The 16449-nt window shown below is 46.3% G+C and overlaps 4 protein-coding genes across 4 annotated transcripts; 1 reads left to right on the forward strand and 3 right to left on the reverse strand.

Moving 5' to 3' along the window:
- Positions 1–49: 49 nt before the first annotated feature.
- On the reverse strand, positions 50–2977 carry FOMMEDRAFT_149398 (uncharacterized protein). Its single transcript, XM_007271707.1, has 3 exons — positions 2754–2977; positions 1720–2687; positions 50–1659 (listed from the first exon to the last, which is right to left on the reverse strand). The coding sequence occupies exons 2-3, from the start codon at positions 2646–2648 to the stop codon at positions 465–467; spliced, it is 2124 nt and encodes a 707-aa protein (XP_007271769.1). The 5' UTR covers positions 2649–2687; positions 2754–2977; the 3' UTR covers positions 50–464.
- A 174-nt stretch (positions 2978–3151) lies between these two features.
- FOMMEDRAFT_23980 (branched-chain alpha-keto acid dehydrogenase E1-alpha subunit) lies at positions 3152–5301 on the reverse strand. The gene is made up of 9 exons (XM_007271527.1): positions 5071–5301; positions 4938–5016; positions 4863–4871; positions 4756–4811; positions 4582–4705; positions 4382–4526; positions 3780–4327; positions 3467–3651; positions 3152–3394 (listed from the first exon to the last, which is right to left on the reverse strand). Exons 1-8 carry the CDS (start codon positions 5175–5177, stop codon positions 3517–3519), a joined length of 1203 nt encoding a protein of 400 aa, XP_007271589.1. The 5' UTR covers positions 5178–5301; the 3' UTR covers positions 3152–3394; positions 3467–3516.
- A 555-nt stretch (positions 5302–5856) lies between these two features.
- FOMMEDRAFT_32157 (uncharacterized protein) lies at positions 5857–7166 on the forward strand (the record flags this gene model as incomplete). Its single annotated transcript, XM_007271555.1, has 3 exons — positions 5857–6026; positions 6105–6707; positions 6773–7166. 3 exons carry the CDS (start codon positions 5857–5859, stop codon positions 7164–7166), a joined length of 1167 nt encoding a protein of 388 aa, XP_007271617.1.
- Positions 7167–8132: 966 nt separating this feature from the next.
- On the reverse strand, positions 8133–13003 carry FOMMEDRAFT_171324 (uncharacterized protein; the record flags this gene model as incomplete). Its single annotated transcript, XM_007271708.1, has 14 exons — positions 8133–8608; positions 8685–8922; positions 8990–9961; positions 10014–10103; positions 10154–10258; positions 10311–10424; positions 10485–10637; positions 10691–10879; positions 10937–11069; positions 11133–11202; positions 11265–11555; positions 11615–12658; positions 12737–12839; positions 12933–13003. The coding sequence occupies 14 exons, from the start codon at positions 13001–13003 to the stop codon at positions 8255–8257; spliced, it is 3927 nt and encodes a 1308-aa protein (XP_007271770.1). The 3' UTR covers positions 8133–8254.
- Positions 13004–16449: the final 3446 nt, after the last annotated feature.

Below are 16449 nucleotides of genomic sequence, written 5' to 3' on the forward strand. Positions count from 1 at the left end.
GTTTAACCTCTGTTTAACCTACTAGTAACGAACTCCCATACAAATTCTATTATACATATAGTCCAAATTTAGGAAAAAGAGCAAACGAGGTAAAAACGCTCTCATATGGCGGATATGCAACGGCAGCCATGGCTCCCACCACCAAGTCAAAATACATCAGCAACGCATATATACAGAAGCCGGCGGAGGGAGGCGGGGAAGAATAGGAAAACCAACGAAACTAAGTATACATGACGCAACACAACGACGACAAAACCGAAAAGTCCCACAGAGGAACGAAAGACGCCAAAGCTACATTTAACTAAGCTTTACTTTATACCCCGCCGCTTCACACAGACAGATCCACCGCAAAACCGAAATCGAATTCAAGAGAGACGTCCAATAATGAGAGACAGATTTATAGGAAGCGAAACGAGGAACGAGAAAATAGTCAAGTGATGGTGATACATGAGGCATGTAGGCATTTACTGCTGAGAAGAAGTACGCGATGCTCTCAGTGATACAGTTGGAAAGGGGAGGATCCGTCCGCGATTCTGCGAGCCTTCGCGACGAAGCGAGAAATATCGTGAAAGAGGTCTGTCAGGATCATGCACCATTGTCGCTGGCGTAGATTCCATCTTCCCTGCTTCTGCACCCGACTCCATCCGCTGCTGAGAAGGTACATCAAGAGGCAGATCGGACGTCGGTTGTATTGGAGAAGAGATGTATATACCGTTGCTCTCTGGCTCTGGAGTTGCGCTAGATGACCTAGAAGGCATGTACCCTGAAGAAGAGAAGTCAGTTGATAGTACTGCACCAGAGCTACGTCCTTCGTTGATATTGGAATGTCGCGGTGGCGCGGACTGTCGCTTGTTCGGTCTAACGGTTTTGCCGGTCTGAGTCATGCGAGGTGGCCCAGACGAGCTGGAAGAAAGGTATCCTGATCCTAGGACGAATCGGGAACTCTCTGACGAGCGCACGGCGGAGGCTGACGAGGCATCAGGCTGCTTAGGTAGCTCCTTCGACACTCGAGATCCACCATTCCGCAGTATTGGCGCGGGTCCGGATGACCGGTTGGATAAATATCCTGAGCCAAGAAGAAAGCGGGAACTTTCTGAAGAGCGAGAGACAGCAGGCTTTGGAACATCCGGTTTTGACCACCTTAATCGTGCTGGAGTCGGGAAAAGGGGCATAGGAGATGTGATCTCGACGTTTGGGAGAGTATACAAAGCATTGCTTTCACTATTCTCCGGATCTCGACTGTTACGAGCAAGCGTTCGCATTCCATCGTCTGGATAACCTTGAGCGTCCTTATCAAATGCTATCCAAGAAAGTGTCTTCTCCGTTTGCATTAAAGAAGTATGTTTTGGGCTTAGAGGTGCAACACTACCAATCGGAGAGGTTGGGATCCAAGTGGAGGCTCCATCCCTTTCGTCACGATAACTTCGATAGCTGCGGAAACTCCGCTTTCCAGATGTCATTTGAGATATCCTCGTTCGGATACGAGTGGCAAGAGAAGACATGAACGAACTGCCCATATCAACGTCCTCTGTGAAAACAAAAGAGGTTTTCTCCAAGTCCCGCTTGACGCGTCGTCGTTTTCGCACAAGAATATAGATAATGATGGCTATCGAGATCGCCACGCTAACCCCGAGCACGCTGACGATAATCTTTCCTTGCCTGTAGATACGTTATCAAAGTCAGCGTGATTGGAGTTGTTGAAAGGCAATCGGAACTTACTTCGACAAGTGTTCATCATTAGAGGAGCGTTGTGGCGAACCAGACTCCGCGGAACGAGAAGGAGAGCTAAACGTTTCCTTGAAGCAATTAGACGAGCTACCCGAGGTACCTCCTGCGGTAAATAGCCCAGACGTTTCCCGGTGTCCCTCCCCGTCGTCAAAGGATAGAACTGCCTGGAAGCCGTGCATTACATCCAAGACATATTCTTTACTACTTATATTGTGGGGTTTGTTGTCGCTATCATCCTTTCCGTTGTTGCCGCTGTTGCCGCTAGCACCACCACCACTGTTATTAGTACTGTTGCTCTTGTTATCGTGATCATCGCTGCTATCGTCGCCGTCCCGTTTTCCATTTCCATGATCGCCTCGGAAGTCAGGGGTAAAAGTATTGACAGGTGTACTGGTCGCATTGACAGGAAACGAGAAATACCGGGGCAGAAATGCACGGATAGTCGGAAAATGGCTTATCATGGACGGATTGAATGTCACGTTGAATCGAGAGCACTGACTCAAGCTACCGTGCACCCCGTAAAAGTTCGACCTGCCCTGCTTCGGTGGTAGGCACGTCGTAACACTGGAATTCGCTACAGCAATGATGTCCGAGATAAAGCCCACACTATTTCCCGTCGCGTCGTCTAATGATGCAACGAACTTTGTCCCCGACTCCAGAGGCAAGAACGTGATACGCGCGGATCCTGCATCACTGTTGTTGTCCCAACTGTCCGACGGCAGCACCACGGATATCGGGTATGAGGAGATCGGCACGATGGTGAGCGAGAGGGGAAGTGCTGGTGGCTCCGTCGGTTTAGAAAAATTGACCTCAAACGGACCACATTGTTCGGGAGTCGAGAAATTGACATTCTTGAAGAAACAAAACACGGCCTGCGTGGGGAAGGCCAGCAACACGAACAGCACAGCGATCGCGTGCATGACCAAGAAATCAGCATGCGAAAAGCGACCTGCGCTGGCCTGTGGGTGAGCAGACCGAGTTGGTTAGCTGAAATACTTGAAACGAAAAGGAGAAAGAAAGCACACCTGTATTAGAATGAGGGAGAAGATGAAAGGCAGAGAGAGAAAGCAGGCGAGTTCACATTGGATAGTGGTAGGCAACCGCACGTAAGACCAGCTAACATGCTCCGGGCATCAAGCGCATGCAACGGCAGGTCACGACCAGTCAGGTAGACATAATTTAGTTGGACCGATCGATACTTAGCCAATTGAACCAGAGGTACGGATGTCGGGACAGGGATAAGGCACCTGAATATTCAGGTGTCGACAAAGCGGCGGATCAACTCCCAAGAGACGTGAGTAGTTGGTTCTCTCGTTGCATCAGGAAGAAACATTATTAACTAGTGTTCTTGCTGCAATCTCCGAGTGTCGTTCCATTTGTAAAATTAACAATGTAATTTGCACAATGTCAGTAGTTCTTCATATTAATACGTACGTTATCTATGCATTGCGGACGTCACCCTTCGCACAGTGCGCGAAGGTAAAAGATACGCTGCAGTTTGGTACACTGCAGCTCGACGAAAGAGTCCGATGTGAAAGGGTCCCAAGACGACAGGAACAAACTCCTTGTGGAGATGTCGACTCCGCTACCCACGCGTCGTAATTGGTCGATGCATCTCTGACCATCAGCAGTCCTCATATGCTTCCCGAACTCGTGCACGGAGAAACTGGCCAAACAAAGTTTCGTCAATTTCTTGCAACCAAACAAAGAGCACCTAAATAAATTTTTAAATGCTCACGATGTTTTGCCGTGTTGATTGTTGGAGCTCGACGTCAAAGTATGCGCTACTCATTGCTTTGAATCTGGTCCACGTGCCAAGAGGTCTTGTCCAGAGCCTTTAAACTTAGCCAGCTCCTTTTTCCACGGCTCCCAAACCTCGCCATATTTCCTCAGCAACGCAGTGAGTTCTTCGCGCTGCTCCCTCTAATCACCCGCGATCCAGCGGCAATAGTGCAATAGCAACCGACGATCGTCGTAACAACGACATAATGAAAGTGATCAACGTGAGAAAGAAAAGACTAATTGGAAAAAGTACCGGGGAGGGCACGCACAATATTCCAAGGTTCAGAGCCTCCATAGATGTCCGTGAACAGCTCCTTAAGCTCATGTCGCTTCTTGCCCTCTGCACGCTTGAAGGCCTCCAAAACTGTTTTCTTGATTCGATTACGCATTTCCTCTTCCTCTGACTCGCTCCACCACCCCTGAGTCTCAAGGAACAACCGGAAGCGCGAAAGTGGGTTGTCTGCACGGACCCAACCTTCAACCTCTGACCGAGAGCGATATGCAAACGAATCATCTGAGGTTGAATGGTGACCAACGCGATAAGTCATAGCTTCGACAAGTACGCCCCGTCCGGAGGCAATGCACCGCTCTCGTGCGGCGCGTGTCGCGGCGAGGACGGCTAGGACGTCGTTCCCATCAACACGAATGGTATCGACTCCGTAACCCGGGCCGCGTGAGGCTATGCCATCACCATGAAACTGCTCAGAGGCAGGAGTAGAGATAGCAAAACCATTATTGCGAGCGAAAAACAATGTTGGCGAAGGGATTGTAGATGCGAGCAACATGCCGGCATGGAAATCTCCTTCGGAAGCGGCGCCTGGTCGGGGGGAATCAGCGCTTGTCGAATGTGTCAAAAATAAGATAAAGGTACCTTCACCGAAATAGACCACGGCACAATTTCGACCTCTCCGCTCGGGATCTTGTTTCAAAGCGTAGCCAACGCCCGCAGCTTGGGGTATTTGTGTAGCTAATGGTGACGAGATAGTATGAAAATGGTACTTGGGCGAACCGATATGCTGCAATAAGGTTAGAAGATTAAGATGAACAACCGAACAGAAGATAGCACCGTACCACAGGCATTTGACGACCTTTGGTGGCTATATCACTCTCATTGCCTACGCATTGATTGATAAACTCTTCTACGGCCAGACCACGCCACAGGAGCACCCCGACTTCTCTGTATTGCCCAAGTACCCTGCATACAGGTTTAGTTTGACGAAGCCACTGAATAACAAAGCACCATACTCATCGTCTGGTGCAAGCGCAGCAGCAGAGCCTACAATACTCGCTTCTTCTCCGTACTAAAGACAGTGTCAATACATATTACGACTACAAAAGTCATGTGTACGGACCGCGGTCATCTAATTATAGAACATGTTCGTGTCAGTTGATGTTGGTATGTATGAAAGACAGTTGAAGTGGCCTACATAAAAGGATATTTTACCCTGCCGTTGTACGTTGTACAATACGTTATCCATGAGTGGAAGCGTTGACATCGTCTCGTACCTTGTCATACCAGGTGAGTGGCACGGCATAAATAATAATAATAATAATACATACAGCTTCCTGCCGAATTGCGCGCCTATCTGTGGCAGCTCAGCGCCTTCTATGACTAGTCCATCTTTACCCAAGACTCTATAAGTTGCAATCTGCTTATCATCGCCCATGACGGAGTTGAAGAAGTGAAGCTCAGAAGTAATAGCTGATTGAGTGCTGCCTGGGAGCAGACCATGTCGACCTGACGGGTGTTGTGGAGCGGACGTAGCCAAACAGCGTGAAAGCGGTCTCAGAGAGCGAGCAGATAGCAGCCTAAGCATTGGAGATGTCATGGTGGCAGAAGACAGATGAGCATTGCGTATGATCCGGAGCTGGACACAGCTGGGTGTTCGCGCGTGATGTAATGATTATTGTACGCGTTTGAGAGCATAAATGTGCGTGAATGTCGCTCCTCCGCCAGTCTACATCATAAAACAGCAATCGTTGTAAGATGTATGGCGAGGACGATGCGCGATGCGCGTATATTGCTGTCGAACGAACAACTGAATTGTGGAAAATAAAACGAGTTTAGCGGAGGGAGAGATGATAAGCGATTACCATATATGGTATGAGCGGCTGGGAATGGACGTCTTCGATTCCCGCCGTTGAAACAGCATCTCTTGTCGTCCTCTCCTCTTTGTCCTCTTGTTTTTCGCTCAACTTCATCCTCGACTACCTCATCCTCTTCTCCTCTCTAGACTCTCGCCTTGCGTGCCGAGGCTTCCATTCGTTAACAAAAGTCGCTCATTTATCGCTCTGTCCTTTCTCTAAATACCCTGGCTTCGTCATTCCCATTCTGATCTAACTCCAATGGCAAACAATACTCTCGGAAAGACAACTGCACCTCTCGCCGGTCGTCCCCCCTTCGCAACTGATGAGCCTGATTCTGCTTATGAAAACTCGCCCAATGGACAAACCCGTCGTCTCAGATTTCCAGATAACCAGGATAATAAGACAAGGCCAACTTCTGCGTACGACGTGTAAGTTTTTTCATCAACAAATTATAATTGATTATCTCTCCGAGATTAACCTTTTATTTTGTTCGCCTTTCTTAATAGATATGATCACTATATCGACGAAAAGAACCCTCGTCAGTCCGGTTACGGAGACCTCGGTGCAGACCTCCTAAATGGCGAGTTAGATGACGACTCCGACGACGAGACTATCGCATATCACGGTGACATCAAGAAAGACTTTTCGGAAGAAAAACTTCCCCCGCCGCCATCACTTAACAATTTTCCTGCCATACCCATCATGGCACCGAAGCCCGGGTATGCCGCACCTGTCAGCGCGTTGACGATGCCCGAACCTGTCGCGTCGCCTATCGGCCAGCAGCGTTCTCATCAACAGCAGATGCCTCAGCCGCAAATGCGACAGCAACAGAAATTTGGCGCCGCTCCCTTATCCATACCGGAACGGAGCCCGTACGCAGCATCTCCGGTACCGAGTACTCCGCATCCGTTGCAGCCGCCTATGACGCCAATCACGCCAGCGTTCGCTCGTCCGCCGAAGAGCGAGGGTGGAGTTAAGTTCGACGCCGAGTCGATCATACGTGGGCAGCGTGAGGAAGTACCGCTTGCGCGTCGCGGACAGAAAGGGGATGATTTCTGGCGACGGTTTAGCATGGTCGTGAGGGAAGAAGGTGGGAGGAAGAATACGAGGTCAGTAAATCTCATCCATCCTGAAAACAAACCATTAATGCTTCGGTTAATCTCCGTGTTTTTAGTTCCTGGCTCGAGAAGACTCAAAACGGCTCAGCCCATCTCTCTCGTATGGTCTGGATAATCGGTATCCTAATCCTCGTCATCATCGGCGGAGCAATCGGTTTCGGCTGGTACATCTCACACAACTCCACCACCACGACGCACGCAAAGGCTCTAGGTGGTAGCGAAGGGCAAGGCCAAGACCTCTCCATCACGCAGACAAGCACGGCTGCAGGAGGCACGAGTAGCGAAGGCGTTCGTCCGACACTTACGGTACAGAAACGTTGGCCGGTGCCAGAGCCGACTCCGGCGAGTGTACACGTCGTACATGTACATCCTCACGCCAATGCTCATTATGTGCCGCCGTCGAACTCGTCGAAGCGACATAGACGCACGATGAAGAATCGTCTAGTATAGACGTTGAACCTCCTTCCCGTCTTTCATTCTCCCTCCTCCCCTCTTCCCCTCTTACCTGAGATACTTGCTGTCTCATGTTTGCCTTGAGTTCCCCTTCGGATCAGAAAGGTAGTCAATGACGGATCTCTCCCTCCCCACCCCACCACTCCAGATCCGTATCTCTCTAGGGGACCGTGCTCCAACCAACACAGCCCCGTCCACTCCTTTCCCCTCCCATTCCAACGTATACCAACACACCACGCACCCCGGAATGTACATATTTATCATTCACTCAATCGGAGGAACCCAATTTTATCCTTCCTGTTTTCTATTTCTTGGTTCTCCTTTGCTCAGAGTTACTTTTTTCTTGCTATCGCTCACGCAATTTTACCCACCAACCCACCAACCCAACACCCGTTTGCAATAATATTGTTCTTAAGTCTCAAGTCTTACGTCTTAGTTCTTTCTTATTGCCTACCTTGCACTGCTTTATTTTTTTGCTGATTTTTTAGCAAGTTTTTCCCTGTTTATGTGGAGATATAGTTTTGATGATGCTCCAATTTGAAACGTTGATTTGGAAGGAATGAATATAAAATACCCTTTCGATAATTTTGTTTTTGAACAACTGTGTGGATAGGAAAAGCTGGTTTCATGAACTTGCATGTATATATTGTAAGGAATTGGTTGAATGCAAAAAGGCTGTGTCAACATTTTATAAATTTATAAAGGGCACAAAAAGGAACTTTGTTCATTGGATAGATTCATTCATTAAGTTAAGAGATTAGATCATCTACTAGAACCCAGATATGAATAAGAAGTGAAAATAACGTATAAAATACATACTAATATCTCTCTAATTTGGTGACAATGAAAACATGTAGAACATTTAGTGAAAGATATGAGCTATGACTGTAAAGCAGAGAAGGGTAGAGAAAATAATATCATGTGTAAAACAGAGTAAAGAAAAAAAAAAAGATGACGAAGGAACGTGCTTGACAGAAATCATTGTCAATAGTATGACAGCATCGATGTGTCAGATACTATTACCATTACAAAGATTACAAAAGGAGAATGAACAAAGGAAAAGTTGGGCGTTGACGGAAGCAGGATTAGCGGAGACGAGTAGCAGGATTCGAGGGTGCCTTTCCAGCTCTGGCAGTAGGCTGTTTCTTCGGTGATGGCGACGGACCAACATGTCTCACCTCAGACACCTCAATCTCATCGTCAGATTGCTCTGTCTGATTTGCACTCGCCTGCCCAGTGATGTTGGTGTTGTCCCCATTAGAAACGACGTCTTTGTCTTTATTCTCCAAGCTCTTTTGCTTTAGTTCTTTCTCTGCCTTGAGCTTCTTCCACGTTTCGGACTCGGTGAGGATACGATCTTTCATCCGTTCGCGCATCGTAGCTACTCGATCGTTATGCCAGAGCTCGTTCCGCTCCTTTCCGGTCATTTTCTTGGATGCCTGCGAAAGAACGCATATCAGTCAAATCGAAATCTCCATGCCATGCATCTTTTCTTAAAGAAAGATGGGTACGCACGAAAATGACTTCTTTGTATTTCTTCGGATCCGTCATGAACGTCTGCGCAAAATGCAACAGATACAATCCACAATCGCAGAAGTTCGGCTGAACAGGGACTAAAGCCTTCTTCGTCAAAGCAGTACTTGGGTTCTGTATACCCTTCTTATCCTTTGCTTCTTCTTGAAGGTACTCGTTTAACCGGCTCAATGCACGAGGATGGGCACTTCCGAGAGAGTCCATGCAAAATATGATCGTCCTTCGAGAGAATGTGTCAATTCATGGAAAACATGACGACGTTGTTTGTGTTGGAGATAGACGCTCACCGTGATCGCTGTGTCACCTCCAGTTCTTCAGAGCTTCCGCGATCCACTTCTCGGTGCCCAAGCACGTCGAGTTCGTCTACGTCGCTTGCTGGATTACTCTGATCTTTGTTTCCATTGAACAAAGTCCGTTTCCCCCTTTGATAAATCCCCGTTCGCTGGGAGGCACCACCGTAAAAACTCGTCGAGGGAACCGCTCCAGTGGTTTGAGTCGTTTCACCCGGCGTTTTCGAAGCAGAGCTAGCACGAGACGCCTGATTATCTCGTTCACTGAGATCATCAACAGACATGCTACTTTCAGGAGAATCCTTAGCAGCCTCGTTTGAACGATCGTCGACATCCATTGGAGATAGTACGTTCGGATCAGGTTCAGGGGACGAGAGGTCCATCTTGACATCGGTCAAAGTCGACGGTGGAGTTGTTACAGTGCTATTCACCGCCTGCGACGTCGTTGGGACGTCATCCTCATCCAACTGGTCGACTTCTATACCGTCCGACCCTTCTGAAAGGGAGTCTTCCACGACAACCGGGTCAGGCTTCACTGCTTTCCTAGCGGACTCGGGACGTTCCACTTCATCCTCGACAATGGATAATGACCCTGTAGAGACGTCATCTCCATTCCGTTGCATTGAGCGTTCAGCCGGAAAGTGTGACTCATCAAGCGAACATCTTCGTAAGTCCTGTACAACGTTACCATCTGTGTCGTTCATGAGTTCCTTCTCAACTTCTGCAGCATCTGAATTGTTCTCCCAGGTAGCAGATGTATCATCCCTATTTTCGACTGTACCCTCCCGCGACACAGAGCCTGACGTGTTTGCGTTGATGGCAACGTCTGACTTATCTTTTCTCAATGATCGAGTCACCACTCGCGACGCTGCATCGCTGACTCGCTTTGATGTCCGTGGTGTTGGCTTGGGTAATGGAGGATCGAGAATATGTTCGGGATTGTATATAATAGCTAAGTACCAGTGAATACTACAACGAAGCGTCAGTGCAAAAGATCTATATGGTAGTCACCTTAACTCACTTCTCGTTGATCGGGACGATAATGTATTTCTTCTTGAAGATATCTACCTTCGCGGTCCATTTGCGAACGCTCTTGTGCCCATCTTCCGGTCTAAACAGTCGTTGAGCCACAAACACCAATTAGACATACTCGAAACTCACGTCTTGTTAGCCCTGCTAGCCAGCTTTTTGAAGAAGAATGAGCTGAAGACATGAATCTCGTCCGCAAGTTCAGGTTGTTCGGCACGAAGATTATTAAGCCAGAATCTACGCAGCATCAGTCATAGTTCGTCCGGGCATTTGGGTGTAACAGACGCACTTGAGACCCAGTTCAATGATCGTGTCATTGAGAAATTCGGAAGGCTGCAGTCGTCTGAGATCGCCGTTCGTGATATTGACAGCTCCTTGGCCCGAAGGTGGATATACAAGAATACTAGAAGGTACGGAAGATTCGTGAATTTGTGGTTACATGTGTCGAGCTGGTTCGACCTACATCTCCTCCAAATTAGCGGGCGGGGTCTCTTCCTCGTCCTGCTTGTCTTGCTTGTCCTGATTATATGGTTTGCGAGCTTCTGATGATAACCGAGTAGAACGGCGCGTTGGAACTGCAGCAGTGAACATTTCGTCGATGTTTTGGTTTTTCCGACTGCGCTCCTTGTATTAGTACACGAAGTCTAGAGTGGCGTGAAAGTGACATACTTTGCAGGTCGCGGACGTGGTTGCTTCCTCTTTTCTACTACAGGAGCATCTGTATCGTCGTCGTCGTTAAGCTCGGCAGGCGCACTGCGATTTGTATCCTTTGTTTCCTTCCCTCTATTTTGCGGTTTAGGTTCTGGAATACTAACGGACTGCAGCGCCGATTCAAGGCAAGCCCTTGTGCCAGCACCACTAAATAACATAAGTTAGTTTTACTTTTGTTAGTGCAGAATGTTAAATGCACTCAACACTACACGCCGCAGTTCCCTCCCATTTTCATACGCCTGAGCCTTTATTCGAGAGAACAAACTATCCCAGTCCGTCGTCATGTTACTATGCCGACTCAAGAATTTGAAAGCAAATCCAGTGTTCACAATGTCCTCTTTGTCCGTCGTCAGTCTTGGTGCTCGCAACCACAAACAAAAAAGGTGCGAAAGAAACCAACCTGGGACACTTTGATCAAAGTCCTTGTCAAACTCAAACCTCACAAGATGAAAGTCAGGATCGCTTGAGATCTGTCCTCAAAAACACGTCTGAGTGCTAATCGTGGACATACAAAATGGTATCTTTCACTCACTGTCGGATAGCATTCCTTAAGTAAAGAGAACTTGATTGAATGGATAGCTTTCTTTTTGTTAATATCAGTCACGGGATGTTTATGCAACTGTAGCTCCGAAGCATCCTTGTTCCAATATAACCAGTAATCCGGATCTGTCTGTTCCTCATCCAATCGATACAGTCGATTGCCCCAAACGCAAATTTCTAGAGGAAGGGCGAGCTTTTGCGTATAACTAGTCTGCGCTGTAGCTAATCTGTCGAAAGAGGGACCGATTGTTCGGCTACTGGAAGCCTTTCTTCGGTTTGTCACCTGGCAATACGTCGCATGAGAAGGGAGAATATCACAACAATGCCTTGGGGTGCACGTACGCTTGTTGATTTATCTTTCCCTTTCATGTTACCGATGACCGACTTCTTCTGGGGGCCTGCCAACGTTAAATCCGCGTAATGTTTAAGCACCTTCTTCCCCTTTTCCTCGATTTCATCCGCACGTTGTTTTACAGTGCCCGGTTTAATCGACGAAGATCCGGGTGTCGGTGCACGTTTAACCTGTCGGCTTCGCATCTGAACCTCTATGTGATCCTTTGATGATAATGCTCTTGGCGTCTCGGGGAATCCGTCGGCATCCTCGATTTCCTCTATCTCATCTACGTCTACCACTTCGTCATCAGGTACTAATTCTGGATAAATATGAGCAGAACGCGGAGTAGGAGACTCATGAGGTAATCGAGCAGAAAGTTTGTCATTCAATCGTTTCGTGCTCTCCCCGTCTTCAACCAGTCGTCGTGATCGTTCTCGAGAAGCGGATGAGTTGATGCTCGCAATCGGAGTCTGCTTCCTCGAGGGCGTAATACTTGATCTTCCTTCTTGTACTTCGACCATCTTGCCGTTAGAAAGTTTTCCATTGCTAGTCGGTTTACGAGACAGTACTGGGGATCTTGATGGGCCACCAATCAAATCAAGCTCGTCTCTACTATCCAGAACGAAAGACGTCGAACGCGGAACACCAGACCGAATGTCCCTTTCCGACTCAGAATCATCAATAGAAATGATTTCTTGTGAAGGCGATGTAGGCTTCATAGAGAGCGGAGGGGCAGGTTTATTTCGGAAGGATGATTCGCCAAGTCTCAACCGAGAGACTTCCGCAGCGTTCCGTAATGAGCCTGTACCAGCTGGAACAGTGGAAGTGATCGCGCGTGGCTCTTTAAACGACGACGATTCCCCACTCTTCATCCCCTTCGCAAAAAATCTTGAGCTAACCTCGGATTCGTCAAATCCACCCCCAGAAACCTTCCGTTTCTTTGGTGGAGGTGTATCTGTTACTGTCTTGCGCGCAATCGGGTTTCCACTCAATCCTATAGAATCTCGTAAATTTCGACCGCTGTATGGGGTTGCCACTTGGTTAGGTCTCCGCTACAATACGGATTATCAAATAATTATACATATATAAGTAAATAATTCAATTTCACAAGAAGTAAATAACAGACTCACCACGCTTTGGCTGCCTGGCGTCGGAATCGTAGTAGGTTTGCTACTCCACTGAGTGTTATTCCCCATGTCGTACAGTCGTGATGCGTTGGGTAGTTCCGCAGCTCTAAGCACATAACGCGTCAGCATCAGTGCATTATAGCTATTAATAACAGCATTGGGCGTGAAGCCCACTCGTGAGCTTGCAAAACAAACACACCTCTTCGTTCCTCGAGCACTTGAACTACCTATCCCATGGAGCTCCCTAAGCTGCTTACGATCGTTGGACATCGCATGGATACTCTGCCGGTGATTAAGATACAGCAGCAGCACGAACGTCACAAGATCCGAAGACACGTTCGAGCGAGGACGGCCAGTCGCGCACAAGTCCAAGTTGGAGCCCTGCCCTTGATGTAGGAGGGAATACAGGGTGCAAGGTAGGTGGTAGTGGACGTAAAAGGGTGGATGCTGAGCTAGAGGACGCCCTATTAGAGGTCTAATAAGGAGTACACTCGGCGTCTTCACGGTGCTTGTGAGCTTCTGTCGCCGATCAATCTGACAAATTAGGTAATGTTTACCAGGTCTGACTAAGCGTATTTACTATTTGGATTTATTTCAAACCAAACCAAATCATATACATTTTGCTTGCTTGTTTTCTTTCTTATTACAGTTGAATACTACGATGAAAATGTTATGATGCATAGCATTATAGGCATATTGTGCATAAGACACTGTGCCACCCTATAACACAATTGGGATTGCTTGCAAAATTTCTAAGTATGTGTGATATGCAAAAAGCACATAATACGCTATTTTCTTTGTATTTTCTAAATGTGAGTCCCGGATAGCTCCACAGACACTTTACTCAAGGGCACACTTCTCTCTCCATTCCTCTCAGCTCACTCATACACACGTTCCTATCCTCCGTCCCCATTCCTTCCTCTAACTCTATCCCAACACTTGCACTCTGTCTCTTCACGGTCTCTTCCGACCCTACCTCAGCACTGCCGCCGCGGCCATGCTCATGTTCCACAGCAACACACATCAAGCACGGTAGGGTCGGCAGGCGTACTGCGATTTGTATCCTCTGTTTCCTTCCCCTTACTTCACGGTTTAAGTTCTGGGATATTACTGGACTGCAGTGCTGATTCAAGGCAGGCCCTTGTGCTGGCACCTCTAAATAACAAAGGTCAGTCTCATCTTTGTCAGAGCAGAATATTAAAAACACTCAACATTACACGCCGCACTTCCCTTCCATTTTCATACGCTTGAGCCTTTACTCGAGAGAACAAACTATCCCAGTTCGTCATATTACTATGCCGGCTCAAGATTTTGAAAGCAAATCCAGTATTCACAATGTCCTCTTTGTCTATCGTCAACCTCGATGCTCACAATTACAAACGAACTAGGTATAAAAGACCAACCTGGGACACTTTGATCGAAGTCTTCGTCAAACTCAAACCTCACAAGATGAAATTCAGGATCGCTCGATATCTGTCCTCAAAAATGCGTTTGAGTACTAATAGTGAACATACAAAGCGGCTATCCTTCACTCACTGTCGGGTAGCATTCCTTAAGTAAAGAGAGTTTTATAGAATGGATGGCGTTCTTTTTGGCTACGTTCGTTATGGGATGTCTGTGTAACTGTAGCTCCGAAGCATCCTTGTTCCAATATAACCAGTAATCCGGATCTGTCTGTTCCTCACTCAATCGATACAATCGACTGCCCCAGACGCAAGTCTCTAGAGGAAGAGCGAGCTTTTGCGAGTAACCAGTCTGCGTTGTTGCTAATCTGTCGAGGGAGGGAACAATTGTCTGGCTACTGGAAGCCTTTCTGCGGTTTGTCAACTAATAAAAATAATTGGTCACATGAAAAAAAGAGTATATTACAACAATAGTTTAACATCACGAAAAAGTCGCAACAAATGTAATTAATAATAGCAAATGTAATGTAATAATGTACTTATATATCAATTACACTTCAAAATTATAATTATACTTTGCTTGTGTTATGGTTCTCCACTCTCGTACCTTCAGTTCCAAGGGTTCTGCACCCTTCTGTACCAGAACTCAGGACTTCCGTCCCTCAGGGGCACTGTCTATGGACTATATGCATGCTGACTCTTGCCACTACCCTTCCTTACTTCATCATTCCATTCCTTTGACCACCCCTTCATTCTTTGTTCATTCTATAGTCTCTTACCTTTTGTCTATCCCTTCATTCTTTGTACCTTTATCTTTGACCTTCCTTTCTTTCATTCTTTGTGGCTTATCATTCTTAGTAGCTCATACTCCCTGAGTGCTCTTGTGTAGTTTAGTATATATAGGTGTACAAGATCAGACTGGTCCTGTAGTCTTGATCTCATCTACTCCAGGTAGTCCTATACTCTTAGACTTACTCTATATACTCTACTCTTGTCTCACTCTCTCTCTCTGCCTGTTCTACAAGTTCTGACTATGTTCTAGTGCTTACATTCTGTATTTCTGTTGTGTAGGATAGTTATAGCCTGGGTCCCCTTACTAAGCCTTTGAGTCCCTACTATACTGTTGCTGACATCAGATTAAGACTACCTATTACTACCCTACAACTCTCCTACATTTTGAGCATTAGTACTTACTGTTACATCAATCTCTTTTCTTTGTTCTAATCCTTTTACATTTTTAAATTTTAAACTTTCTAAACCCTTTTAAACTTTTTCCACCCTTCTTCTATTCATTACCCCTTTTAGTTTAGTACTGATTCCTTTGTAGTATAAACATGGACCCTCCTACACTAACTGTCACCCCTACTGTCCTGCCAGATTAGTAGTTATGAGCAGATCTAGCTTAATACATGTAGACCTCTATCTAAGAGGCCTTTACCAACTATATACCCTCAGCCCCTTTAGAACCTGTTCTAGTTGTTTCAGAAGTTGTAACCTGTTCTAGAAAGAAAGTACATATAACTTACCCTTCAGACTTTAATAAGTAGCACTTTAAGGACTTTTAGTGTCAAGTTGAACTATATGTAGCTACTACTTTGACTGATCTATCCTCAGATCTCAATTGTATCCTATTTGTCCTCTCCTTTATAAAGGAAGGTAACACAGCTACCTAGGCCCAGAACTGGATTGAAGGCTATTAGATTGGAAGCCTGATCTGACTTTAGAACAATGAGTTGTATTCAGAATTCATAAGGCAGCTCTGTGCTTCTTTTATTAATCTAAATAAGAAGTACAATATATAGAACAAGCTTGTATCTCTGTAACAGGACAAACATTCTGTTAATACTTTCTTTCAGGAGTTTGATATTCTAGCCTAGAAGACAGGATTCACACTCAGGTTTAATAATGTTCTTATTAGAATGCTTGAAAAAGCTCTTTACTCAGAACTGGTTAATAAGATTCTTAGAATAATGTTAGAACTGATTACTTACACTGAGTAGAAGACACACACTATTTCCTTTAACTAAGCTATAGCTTAAATGTGTCAAGTTCATACAGAATACTTACACATGTGTCCAGCTTCAACAGTTCTGAGCTCTCAGATTGATCTGCCTATAATTCACAATCAATCTGTTCTGATAAACATTAGAGAAGCCTAAAAGTAAGGAGTAATACTTTACCTATAGAAAGTCAGGGCACCAGATTAAGGACTGCCTACAGAAGTAACAGTATATCTGTTAGGTCATTAGAGTAATAATAAGTAACAAGTAGGATTTGTAGTAAGAAGCCTTTTCTACAAATCCAGAAGTCACC

Source organism: Fomitiporia mediterranea (genome assembly GCF_000271605.1).
Source record: "Fomitiporia mediterranea MF3/22 unplaced genomic scaffold FOMMEscaffold_18, whole genome shotgun sequence".
In the NCBI taxonomy this organism is placed as follows: Eukaryota; Fungi; Basidiomycota; class Agaricomycetes; order Hymenochaetales; family Hymenochaetaceae; genus Fomitiporia; species Fomitiporia mediterranea.

Coding starts and splice junctions, on each gene's coding strand:
- FOMMEDRAFT_23980 (XM_007271527.1), bottom strand. CDS start 5,177: ATGGGCGATGATAAGCAGATTGCAACTTATAGAGTCTTGGGTAAAGAT. Junction 4,706..4,755: donor GCGCTTGCACCAGACGATGA/GTATGGTGCTTT, acceptor ACCTGTATGCAG/GGTACTTGGGCAATACAGAG. Junction 4,527..4,581: donor AAGGTCGTCAAATGCCTGTG/GTACGGTGCTAT, acceptor ACCTTATTGCAG/CATATCGGTTCGCCCAAGTA.
- FOMMEDRAFT_149398 (XM_007271707.1), bottom strand. CDS start 2,648: ATGCACGCGATCGCTGTGCTGTTCGTGTTGCTGGCCTTCCCCACGCAG. Junction 1,660..1,719: donor AATGATGAACACTTGTCGAA/GTAAGTTCCGAT, acceptor ACGTATCTACAG/GCAAGGAAAGATTATCGTCA.